Below are 13,456 nucleotides of genomic sequence, written 5' to 3'. Positions count from 1 at the left end.
CCGAATTATAGCCGGACGTCCACGTACAGAGCTGGTTATCCCCAGGATGACCTAGGGCCATTGCGTTTCGGTTGTTCTTAACATCCATTTTGTTTTCTGTCTCAAACATGCTAAGGATATCTACACTAGACTTCATATGGACGTCATGATTTGGACAACAGTGGGACATCCACGGGACATCATCTTTGTGATTCTTAACATTTTTTTGCACTGCATGTTTGGTGCAAGGGACATATCAGATGGGGACATCACATTATTGCCTTGATAATGCCGCCGGACTAGAGCATTCATCGAGGTTTGCGAAAAACATTCCCGGCGTTGTTTCTCTCACTCTAAATGTAGATGTTACAAAAGGTAGCTTCCCAGATTCAAAGTAAAAGAGCTGTGACGTCAGTTCACTGCGATAATTAACAAGTAATTTTTGAGACTGCTGTGATCGTCATCGTGTATGGTCGATTCCACGAAAGATAAAAAAACGGTGTATATTTGATGTTTCCGATTTTCCTGATAATTTTGTATGTTCTGCACATATGTCTGCACAGCACGAAATCGCAGTTCGTTTTCAAATAAAAAATTTTTTCAACACAGGAAAATTCGACAAGTGTCACCGGTTGACGACGACCACTTTACGAAGATTGCGTTTTCGTAAATTCGGAAGCATGCTGGCAGCTACTGAAGCTATATATTACAAATATCTTTCTTTTTAGCGGAAGTAGAAGTAAAGAGGAAATAGCTCTTATCATTTGATGGAATTCTGAGCAAATTATGTATTTTTAAAAATTCACGAAAAACGCTGCGTTTTTGAAAATCAGTCAAATTTGGGACGCCATGGCTACTTCTGTGAACAGCTTAGCTTGTTCATATTTGCAGTATGAACAGGCCTTTATGTGAATAATAAACTCCTGCATTTGTATTTCTCTAATAATTTTCGAAGTAATAAATTTTAATGCTCGAAACACCAAAAAGACAAAAGTGCTCCTCGATTCAAAAATCTATAATAAAAAAAACCCAATCTCAATTTTGTTCAAAGTCGCCCAAAATGTTCTCAAAGGACTGCAGAATGATAATATGAAAAAACATGTTGCATCATTTTTATTAGAACAAAAGCAAAAAATGTCAAACATTGTGTTTCCAGAGCGTGGTGGCTACTGCGTAAAGGACATCTCTAGTAACAAGAAAATACAGTAACACGTCTTTTTTCTTCTCTGAGCTTCGCTAAACAACAGTAATGATCTGTTGTCGGAAAATGGGAACTGTTTTGTAAAGAAAAAGATCGTTCCATATAAATGCATTTGCGTGGTTTGCGACTTCACGCCAGTGTTAGACATCCCTCAGTCCACAGTAGGCACTTTCAGTTGTAGCCTCCTTTTCTTTAATCTATTTCAGTTGAATATAATTCACATCTTGCATGCTAAAGAACGCATTCCCCCCATGCGTCTCTGATGATGATGTGCTGTGCCAGAATTGAGAGATTAGTATAAAAGGCAAGGTCTCTCCAGGAATCGAAATGAATTTCTGGAGAGCGGTCGCCAAGAGGTGTGGTTTTTGTTGGCCCAAATGTGTACGTTGTCGAACCTTATGTGATCAATGCAGAGTTTAAAAAGAATCGATTACATGAAGATTGGTGGCAGCAGTTCTGACCACGTACAAAACACGTTTTGTTTGCATTGCATCTGCTTTGCTTTGCATGTCCTTGTATCTCTTGAAGCAGTGCTGGCAGATCTGGTCTCCCTCTTGAATTGAGCGCGCATCCTACTTCATAACCCTCCGCAAAAGAGACTCGATCTGTTATCTTCTACACAACGAAAATTCCGCTGCAGCGGAATTTTCTTTTTGTGCACCTTGAGGTAGTCCGTACAAAAAACTTGGTCATGGCTATAACGCCTACCCATAGAAACCTTCAGAGCGTAGGACAGTGTTTGCACCAAAGTGAAGCACAATTTGGATGCTTAACTTTTATCTCAGGTGGTGTTTGGCTGACTGGCACAGCCGTGCTCGTTGCTGTCGTCTGCTCAGGCGGGCGTCTATCGCGGCGCCCTTTGCACCTGTCCGCCTAACGCATGCTACACCGTTTACACGAGTGCTTGTAGCGCGGGCCACTCGATCCGCCACACGATTCGCACGGTGCGGATCCAGAGACGGGGCGGGAGAGCGATGAGCGGTGAAAAATGTATCGTGTAACCAACGCAATCGACACCCCAGCATTTTCTCGTGCAGAGCGACAAAGCCTGGCAAACAATGTGTGGCTGCTGTGCTTAGGTTGCACTGCGGTACTCGCCGTTCACCACTGTCGCCATTTGCGATTTCTCACATTCTTACAATGCATGATAGACTCACCTACACAAATTTCGCGTTTAGCTTCGTTGCTTTTATATAAGCGCATTTACTAAAAACAATTATCCAGAGGAATGAAAATGTCCGTGCTGCCCGTCGACGAGGAATATAAGTCGTGTCGCAAATGCATTTAATTGGAACGATCTTTTTTTCTTTACAAAACAGTTCCCACTTTCCAACAATAGATCATTACTGTTGTTTAGCGAAGCACAGAGAGGAAAAAAGACGTGTTACTGTATTTTCTTGTTACTAGAGATGTCCTTCACGCAGTAGCCACCACGCTCTGGAAACACAATGTTTGACATTTTCTGCTTTTGTTCTAATAAAAATGATGCAACATGTTTTTTCGTAATATCATTCTGCAGTCCTTTGAGAACATTTTGGGGGACTTTAAACAAAATTGAGATTGGGTTTTTTTTATTATAGATTTTTGAATCGAGGAGCACTTTTCTCTTTTTGGTGTTTCGAGCATGAAAATTTACTACTTTGAAAATTATTAGAGAAATACAAATGCAGAGGTTCATTATTCACATAAAGGCCTATTCATACTGCAAATATGAAAAAGCTAAGATGTTCACAGAAGTAGCCATAGCGTCCTAAATTTGACTGATTTTCAAAAACGCAGCGTTTTTCGTGAATTTTTAAAAATACATAATTTGCTCAGAATTCCATGAAATCATAAGAGCTATTTCCTCTTTACTTCTACTTCCGCCAAAAAGAAAGATATTTGTAATATATAGCTTCAGTAGCTGCCAGCATGATTGCGAATTTACGAAAACGCACTCTTCGTAAAATGGTCGTCGTCAACCGGCGACACTTGTCGAATTTTCCTGTGATGAAAAAAATTTTTATTTGAAAACTAACTGCGATTTGGTGCTGTGCAGTCATATGTGCACAACATATAAAATTATCAGGAAAATCGGAAACATCAAATATACATCCTTTTTTGATCTTTCGTGGAATCGACCGTATAAAATTTCATGTGAAGAAAGCTTGCTCGTTTTTTAAAGTCATTTGCAGTTTTTAAAATAAATACAGACTGCTGTACCCCATACTATCCGTCACTTCCTTTTTTGCTTGATATCTTAGTTGCAGCATACTACATTGCAAGAACAGCCAGACAGGTTAACAAGTTCATGCTACAGAAGCATTAAACCTGGCAGGTACCAAGGGGTTCATTATGGGCGCGATCTTGTTTGCGTGCTATAATAGAACGTTCGCTCTTGTCACGCTCAATTGGTCGAGGCTCGCGTATACATAACTTGCAACTACGTCACACCGCGGAATTCTGGGATATGATTTCGCGGCATGAGCCGCCATTACCGAGCACATGCCAGCAGACAACACAGACTCAAGCTGTGCGGCTTTTGCATTTCCCGTCAACACTGCACATCGCAACGGCGATTTGTGCGATATTTGGCTGCTGCACGAGAAGTGTAAATGAATAATAAAAAAAATGACCAGACGTGGGGTCGTACTGTTTGCCAAACGTGATCACACACCCCTGCGACCACACGAAAGAGCTGTCTGAGAAGGCGTCACTTTATAACAGGCAAGTTATGCTTCCGAATCTCCTCATCTTTTCGCTGAGTGTATCGCAACGGAGTTATGCGCGAGATCAATTTTTGTCGAAATGTGAAGCACCGAATTGAACACAGCGATCGCACCTTGGTTTTCGGGAGGCCCTCTTAGCTATTCAGTGAAACAAACCCCAACTGGGCGCTAAACATGTTATTGGGCCATGGTTTTATGCAGCAATCAGCAACAACACTTGTGCAGTTTGAGCGCCGCAAAATGCAGGCGGCGAAGAATGCCGCTGTAGGTGACTCGTGCGAAGTTGTTCCAACCATTACGTGCAACAGCACTGACAACACTGCAGGCTGCATAACGTCCTGAACTATTCTCGTTCGTCATAAGCACAAGGCAAACGGATCAATACACGCGCACTACGCCGAACGATCCGCGCACGAACGTAAACACAGCGCGGTCACTGAGACGTATGTGCTTGGTGGTGGCGGACGGAAGACAGGAACTGACGTCACTTGCAAGTTATGTATATGTCCTGGTCGTATTACGTACGCAGGACCCTCGACCAATCGCGTGCAGCGAGGGCGAACGTTCTATTATGAAGCCTTATAAGCCACTTGGAACAATGCATGTCTGATGAACACCGCTTAAAGGGACACTAAAGGCAAATATTAAGTCGACGTTGATTGTTGAAATAAAGGTCCCGAAACCTCGTAGTGCTACTTTTGTGCCAAGGAAGTGCTTATTTTGAAATAAAATCACGTTTTAGTGCTTCGCATCGCGTTAGCGCACTTCAAATCACCCACCTCAAAGCGGTGTTTCTCATGTCACCGCTGCTGTGCCCAACGTTGCCCGCCTTTACTGTGTGGCGGCGTGCACTGGCGGCGTGCGCCATTCGGGCATCCGGCAACATCACACGCATGCGGCATTTTGTCGAACTTTCTGTCACAGCGACTTTCACGAACACGCAAAACACACGTGGCAGTACGCGATACCGAAACTACCATTGAGACGCAACCGCATGAGCGAAGCAGGGTGCCAAGCGAAGCGCAGTTCGGTGAAAACGGAACCTTTGAACCACGCGCGCCGTTCCCCATGGCAACGCCAAAGAGGTTCTTTTTTTTATGAATCAAACAGAAACAAACAAGCAGCACTTTATTATGTCTCTTGATGCACGGAAGGTTCTTTTTTTATTGCAGCTAGTTTGATTATGAGTGATTAATTGTAGTCGAACTCTCTCACGTCATCGGGATCATTTGCAAAATGTGCCGCTCCTGGCGCTCATCGTGTGAAACATTTAGCTTAATTTCTCGATGAGTAGGGCACTGCTGTTGATAATATTGCCGTTTTAGACGTTGTCACACATTGAGCTTTCACTCTGACATAAATTGTTATTTGCCTTTAGCGTCCCTTTAATTCCAACTATGTTCCCACGGACGTCCGATGCACGCTGTCCCCCAGCTGTCACAGGGGACTTAGCTCCCTCTAATTACCATTTCCTTGCTCACATGAAACACTGGCTAGGAGGACAGGAGTTTGACTCGGACAGCAAGCTGCAGACCGGAGTACAGAACTGGTTGAAAGCATAGGCGGCTGCTTTCTATGAATAGGGTATATAGTAGTCCATCTCACAAGCTGGTTGCAGCACTGTGGAAGCTAGGGAGCTGCTTATCCAATAGGAAGAGCAAACAGCCCTCACGATGTATTCATCACCGCTGCGTCTTCTGCTTGGCGTCCCCATAGCAGACACTATGGGGATGCAGCAACCAACGCTCTTCGCGTTAGGCAGCAATGACAGTGCCGGAAAAAAAAACAATACATGTTGGGCGTGTAAAGTGAGCACACGGTAGCAACCAATGCTGTTAGTGTTGGGCAGCAGCGATAGCGCCAGAAAAAAAAACGTGGTGGCACCTGTCGGAGCTGGTTCCTTGCGCCTCGACATTATGAAGTTGCAATCGTGAGCACTAAAACGTCGTATGCGCTTGCGTTATATTTGCGTCCTGAGATTTCGACAGCAATGTATTCCCGTCTATTTTGCACAGCTGTTTCCAAGATTCATTCTCAAATTCTTGGGGACAAGGCTTTGCAGGCGTGGCTGAACAAACAGCAGATCTCTATAATAAAGGCAAAATGTACCTGATACATTGTCCTCAGCGTAAGATGACACAAAGCGATAGCCGATTCTACCGTTTATTTATTGCTGTCAGGACACTGGGCGTGTAGCAAGCGCAAATTCAGACAGAAGCGGGCGATCACGTATGCATGGGCGCTGCCATGTTGGTTCGCCATCACAATTATTGCCAATTACCGATACAATAATTAAATGCTTATGATGTACATGCAAATGGTGATTAGCATTGCAGAAGGGTTGAAAGGCGGGCTAGTTGATACAGGTTCATACTGGAATATTGGCAGCGCAAACTAACGGTCCCATTAGTTTGCGCTGCCAACATCAGTATGAGGTGATAGCATATCACGTATTGCTGTGACGGAGCTCACGCCAGTCATGTGCACTTTTTCCTTCTCTATAGTAAGTCTTTTTCACCAATTTCCTGTTTGTTTCCAAAAAAAGATTGGCAAAATCGCACTTTTTATTTCTAGCTTTGCCTGTGAATGTTTCTACAAACAGCTGCAGTAATGGTCATCTCAGTGCACCTCATATTTTTTTGCTTTTACTTTTCCGGTAGTTATGAAGCACTTATAGAGTCGAGCCCGCTTATAACGAACCTGAGCGTGACACGGCATCCGTTCGTTATATCCCGAAGTTCGTAGTAAATGAAACACAGCTTTAAAAAAGTTGTAAGTGAAAGCCTAAAATTTATTATTGTTTTTTTGGCAAAAAAGTTCGTGATGCACGTCTGTTTCGACAGCGCAGATGTGATAAGTACAGTCTCGAGTTTATTTAAGGCGGCAGCGTGTTCTTCGCCGAGGCCATTGGCAGCTGCCTGAGGCTATCTATGAAGCCAATTGCTACAGGCACGCTTGTGGGCGCTGGCTCCAAAGTTTCATCATCATCCGATTCCTCCGAATCGCTCTTGTTGCGTGCTTCATTCACTATGCCCTCATCCATGCACGGTTCCGCAGTGTTGGCATCATCATCGGCCGTAATGAAGTCCTCCCAGCAGATGTCCCGCTCTCCCATGTCGGAGTCGACGAAGCGCTGCCACAAATCGCCGCCGGATCAGTCCTCTTCGGGAGCACCAGGCTTGGCATCGGGTCCGATGTCAACGAAGCCGGCCTTGCGGAAACAGTTTTGCAGGCATGTAGCCATCACCTCCGTCCATGAAGCCTTCAGCATCTCCAAAGCTGAGTTCAAAGTCACCCGAAGCAGCAATTTGGCTGCCGGGCGGTCAACAGCTATGAGCAAGCGCTCCACAACGCGACGCCTATAATAACTCTTAAACGCGCGAATGATGTCCAAGTCAAGCGGTTGCACTTTAAACGTTGTGTCGGGCGGCAGGAAAAGCAGGGTCACTGCTGTCAGAGAGGCTTGTACGTGGTGCGCGGAGCAGTTGTCGACCACAAGCAGCACGCGCCTGCCTTGCTTGTTCATGTCGCGGTCAAATTCACTCAGCCACTCTATGAATAAATTGCGCGTCATCCACGCCTTCGCATTATGCCTGTAACGCACAGGCACAGTGCCCCGGAAGCAACGCGACTTCTTCGACTTCCCGATTACGAAGGGCACGCGCCGGTCGCTGCCATCCATACTAGTGCACAAAAGTGCTGTGACGCGCACTTTACTGTGTTTGCCGGCAGCGCACATGTCGCCTTTCATGGCGCGAGTTTTTTCTGGCAGCATCTGATAGAATAACGCAGTTTCGTCTGCGTTATAGACGTCTCGCTCCGCATAGCTTAAAATGGCGTCTCGATTTGTTTCAAGCGACGAGGCAACGTCTTGGTCGCTTGCCGAGGCCGCCTCACCAACTATTGATTTGAAAACAATGCCACGGTGCACCTTGAACCGATGTAGCCAGCCATTTCCAGGGCAGAAGTCGGGAAAGTCCAAACAGGATTGCGAAGTCTTTCGCTTTAGCCAGCATGATAGGACCGCTTATCGGAATGTTCCGAGCTCATGTGTCGACGAACCATTTCAGTAGCACATCCTCCACGTCCGCGTAGGTGGCCTACCGCAGACGCTTTCTGTCAGTCGAGTTGGCATCGGCACTGATGATCTTGTCCTTGTTTTTCAGGATCGTCAATATAGTTGACTTGCACATGCCGTACTTTTTAACCAACTCGCAGTTTTTCACACCTTGAGAGAGCTCTGTTAAAATGGCTCGCTTGGTAGCAATGTCCAGCGCTTTTCGCTTCGTGCCACCGTCCGCCATTCTGACCGCACGCTCGCGAACACCAACAGTGAGCAAGATGCGCACGTGTGATAAGACAAGTAAGCACGCGTGTAACTTCTCTGGGCTCGTTTCTAGCCAAAAAAGCTGGATGCAGCAGCGTGGCGGAGCGGTGGAATCTAAAGCCCCTATACCTTCGGAAAAGTACAGCTTTCTCTTGATCTACGCCGCTTCCTCCTCCCCATGCCTCTGATAGAGCGGCTGCGGTCACGTGGTAGCGCACGCCCTCTTTCTTGGTATTTTGTTTCCTTCGCCTCTCGGCGCCATGTTGAACGCTCCAACGTGCCATGTGCTGTGTACGCCCCATGTGACGTGCACGAAGTGGGAAGTGCACGTGTGCATCTCGCTCATTTTGTCGCGATGCCGGGTTGCTGTGCGTTTGGCTGCCATAACCGTGACACCTAAGGGAAAGTTTTCTGCCATTCCTCGCGGAAAAGAGAATGCAGGTCGTCGCAAAGTCTGGCTCCAGAGAATAGGTCGAGCAAACTTCGAGCTGAGATCGGCGCGGCTTTGTCAGGTATGTACTCGTGCGTTTTAACTCTTGACAGGCGTCTTGCTTTGCCGTGTGACATATGTGGTATATTACTTACTTAATGTCACGCGAAATTTTGTGTAATTTGTCATGCACCAAGACAGTCACTTGCTCGAGCAAGTGACTGCCTTGAAGACCAGATGGTCGAAATTTCCAGAGCCCTCAACCACGGCGTGCCTCATAATCATATCGTGGTTTTGGCAAGTAAAACCTCACATATTATTAACTCTGAAAGAACGAGTGTCGTGCACTGCAACACTAGGTTGTGTTCCACACATTCTACTAACCTTTCACTGTGATGTGCGGATGGAAGGGCGAAGACAGAGCGAGCGTCGGAATGAAAGTGCGATAGCAAAAAAAAAAAAAAAAAAAAAACCTAGCGCGCAGAATTTATCGAAAGCCATGAATTTACGTGCTGCTCCTCCATCATATTGTCTAATTTGGCGACCGACTTCTGGGTGACAGTCAGAACTTTCTGCAAATTCGGAACATGAGCGGGGCTTTAGTTCAGCGGGCCGCGGCTCATCGGTTGGCGTGTCATCATGAATTATCGCGTCACACATTTAGCGCATAAGTTTCAAAATGCTGCAGTAGTCACAGCAGATGCCTGTTTGACACGCAGTAGATCAAACCTACAAATGGCATACATCACCTGTGCTGTACTTTTGCAATATATCTCACATTGCATAAAAGTATGGCAATAAAAACATGTTTCGGAAAGGTATGCTCGTTGAGTGGGATCTTTAATCTAGCTGCAGCCGCTGAAGATGTCCGCTTAAAATTCGACACTTCAATAGAATGAGTGGGTTAATTTCGTTGGTTTTAGCATACTGGTTTTAAGTCTTCATTTATTGGTTTAATAACTTCATTTATTGTCAGTTAACATACAAGCGTCATGCATACAACGATGGGTGCAAGCTGCTCCGCACAGGCCAAATGTCCCAGAACAGTGTACTGCGAGCACACGTCATTGGGCAGGCAAAGGAGATAATAATGATACATGTGGTTTTACGAGCCAAAACCACGATATGATTACGAGGCACATCGTAGTGTAGGGCTCCAGAAATTTTGACCATCTGGTGTTCTTTAACGTGCACTGACATCGAACAGTACGCGGGGCCTCTAGCATTTCACCTCTATCGAATTGCGACCGCCGCGGCCGGAACCGAACACGTGACCTTCGGATCAGCAGGCGAGCGCCAAAATCGCTACATCACCACGGCGGGCAGGCCGAGGAGAAGTAACATATGTGAAATGTCATGAAGTTTTGATTGAGCACCTTCATGGGAATTACAGGCATTGCTGCAGTTATATATGATAGAAATAGTTTATACGCACGGGAACTATTCCTTCCCAAACGGCGTGGCTTGACATCACAGCTGCCATGTAAATATTTCTTACCGATGCAATAAATAGCGCTTCGTGTTTACAGAATTTTATGTTAACCTTTTTTAAGTAAACCCAGTTACCGATATCCGCGCCAGATACACAGGGAAACGCTACGCTCCGAAAAGAACCGTAAACGATGTGCAATTTGCTACAAATTGTACATGGCTTGCAGCAGCTCTTCTGACGCGCTATAAGGGAATTAGATGGTGCGCACACCCACACCAACTGAGAAAATGAACGCAGCAATAAAGAGAATCATTACACACAGCCATATCCGAGACATGGCACGCGGCCACGGCTGGACTAGAAAGGCTGTGGCTAAAGTGGCAACGCCAGCGCGCAACCGGCCTGAAAGCTTCACACGTCCACATGGCGCGTTCGAGGGGGCGCCGCTGTCGCACTCGAAAGACGCGCAAGAGAGGAGACGGCGGAGGGGAGAGCAGATGGCGGTACTTATAGGGGCTTTAGTGGAAACTGGCGAAGGAGCTGCAAGGGAGGGTAGTTCGGGTAGCTTGCTTGGGAGAGTAGCCTGCGCCGGCTGTGCACTTGTCAGAAAAATTTAGGGCCCGTTCATGCTCAGTCAGCATGCACCCGGAACGAATAGCGAATTGTCGAAGTCAGTCGGGATGCGGGACAAAGGACGGAGGGGTGCATAACAAAACAACAGTAGGGGAGAGCTACAACTAGACAGCAGTGGAGGCAGGGTCGGCATTTAACAATACGAATCTATGGGCACCTCGCCGATGGCTTATCGGTGGTCGAAAGTGGTGTCCGGGAAGTCGCCGGAGTGCCGACTCCGTTCGCTGTAACTGATCGGCAGGGCTCAGAGACGTTCGTTGGAAGTACGATTTTGCGCCATAGAGATAATGTATATTTCCATGGTCACGCGGGCATCGTTCGTTTTAAGCGAAAGTTCGTTTTAAGTGGGGCCGTTATATGTGGGCTCGACTATTAGTACTTTTTTTCTTTCATGAGGTTCCACCCACATTTATTCCCTGCTTTATATTGATTTCAAAATTTCATAGGTTGTACCTCAAACCTCATTATAACAGTCACATCTGCCAAGAAAATAACTGCGTTATATCCGAAAATTCGTTATAAACATTTATTTGTAACACTGTAGCTATGACAAGACTATTCCTCATTTACTTCGTTACAACCGATAATTCGTTATATCCTGTGTTCGTTATATCGAGGTTTGAGTGTATATACAACAAACCACTGAACAGAGAATGTTGCTGGATGGACATTCCCTGTTCAACGCTTTTCATCACTTCAAGCCACTATCCTGCCCTGAACCTGTCTTGTTTCATTTGTTCATTTTGTTGCGAAAGCAGCCCATTTCATTTTAAGAAGGCATACTAATGCCCATTTTCGTACGTTGTCACCATATTTACTTTATTTGCACTTCTGAAGTTCTCCTGGTAAATACACATTCTTTTCACTAGTGTAATACCCTCTACTGTGAGCATGTGAGGCACTCTGAATTATGGAGGTCGTGCTTAAAGGAATACTGAACAAAATTGTTACAGCCAAGGTTTACAGTCAAATTGAAAGACTGTGTGCTGAATTTGGTAGACACAGCCTTCATTTCAAGCAGAAACTAGAGGAAAATAATGAATTTAATGTGTTTTTCGCAAACTGCTGCATCTAGCAGCCACGCTGTGAACTAGAGAAGTTGACGTTCGGTCAACTGCACCGGAAACTGGCATGCCAACAATGCCAGATGTCGCCCACATCTCTCAACCCGCTCAGCTCTCACTACGGTTCCTAGGACCACTACAAACGGCACCGGCAGTAAACAATGCTTCCGGGCAGGGTAAAGCCCCTAAATGGTGGGGCACGCCTCAGCGCCTTTGTGGAAGGAGGAAAGTGAGATGTAAAGGAGAGGTGGAGAAAGGAAAGATGAGGACAGGAACACGTGCACCCCGCATGCGGCACGGTGAATGCGATGTCACGGCTCGCAATGGCATGCAGCAGTCGCGTACCGACAATCCACCAAAAATACAGCCAACTGTTCAAAAATAAATATGTGAAATAAACTCTTAATCAGAACAGTTGCGTCTTCCAAGTAGAATTTCAATGTTTTCGTCAGTTTTTCCAATTTTTGTTCAGTATCCCCTTAAGGTAGCGCCTGTGTATGGTAGCACCCCCACAAAATAAACAAGCAAATTGCATACTTCGCTCGGTTCAGCCTGTAGTTGAAGACCCTTCGCTCGTCCTCACGCTGCCTTGCTGGAAATGGGCGCATGACATCTTTCCTTAGCTGAAACGATTCATCTCCGATGAAGACGTAAGGCACGGTTCTTGTAGTCCCTGGGAGAGGGCCAGGTGGAGGTATGTCAAGGTCTCCATTGACAAGGGCCTTGCCAAACTTGCAGTCTTTGAGCGTGCCTCCTTCGCCCAGGCGGCCCTCGGCACCCACGTCGACGAGCACATACTTGCAACTGCTGTCGACGACCCCCATGAGAACTATTGAGTGTGTTCCCTGAAATGAAGGATCACGGCAAGCATGGGCACATGCACACTAACAGGTAAGTTTAACACCTTTGTCAGGCAACAGCAATGCTTGGTATTACAGTCGATCCCGGATATATCGAACTCGGATATATCGAATTATTGGCTATATCGAACAGTTGAGAAATCCCCTTGAATTTCCCATGCAAAAGTATGGGGCTGGTGGCACGTATATTGAACTCCCGCACTAGCGAAACATCCGCTATATCGAACGCTGCCCCGCGCCGAAGCCCAGAAAGTGCATTTTTCCTAACAACTCTAGATCATTTTTCGGCCCGCGTTCTTATAAGTTCCAATCCCTCTTCGCGCGCAGGGCGAAATGTGCGTTGCTCTAGTTCGGTTGCGCAGCGCTTGTCAGTTCACCGGTATTTGACGCAGCCGGTCCGCATTGGTTTAACACATGGGCTAGCGTTTTCAAAGAGGCTGATTGCCAAGGGCACCAAAATGAGAATTCGAAGTGACTTGGCAGCCTTGTATGTTTGCATTCCCCTTCCTTGTCTGTTCGCGCACGATGGTATTGCGGGCCCGCAAAGCATGGCCTTCGAGATCCGCAACCTCGTGACTTATTTTTAGTGTTTTCGGTTTTAAAATGCACATCTCAGAGGCTACGCCTTTTTTCACATTTCTCGCCAAAGTAGCTGCTGCCTTCTGCAAAGCCACAAGTGCCATCGGTATCGCCAACATGTCGACGGTGGGAGAAATGTTTATTCGTTCAGCGGAATGTGTACTTCGTGCCGTTTCGTTCTTGATAAATCGTCATTCGGGAGTCGAACTAAACATTGTCCCGCTCGTAGCGATAAAAATGTGC

At 46.1% G+C, this 13,456-nt stretch overlaps 1 protein-coding gene across 1 annotated transcript in view; it reads right to left on the bottom strand.

Moving 5' to 3' along the window:
- Positions 1–13,456, bottom strand: part of LOC119383912 (uncharacterized) — a 56,068-nt gene that overhangs the window by 14,088 nt on the left and 28,524 nt on the right. Inside the window, exon 5 of the mRNA XM_037652185.2 lies at positions 12,312–12,619. Coding sequence (XP_037508113.1) covers positions 12,312–12,619 — 308 coding nt within the window. The remainder of the gene's footprint in view (positions 1–12,311; positions 12,620–13,456) is intronic.

Source organism: Rhipicephalus sanguineus, chromosome 2 (assembly GCF_013339695.2).
Source record: "Rhipicephalus sanguineus isolate Rsan-2018 chromosome 2, BIME_Rsan_1.4, whole genome shotgun sequence".
Lineage (NCBI taxonomy): Eukaryota > Metazoa > Arthropoda > Arachnida > Ixodida > Ixodidae > Rhipicephalus > Rhipicephalus sanguineus.
Note: the sequence above shows the minus strand (reverse complement) of the source record. Positions and strands in the feature narration are given on the sequence as shown.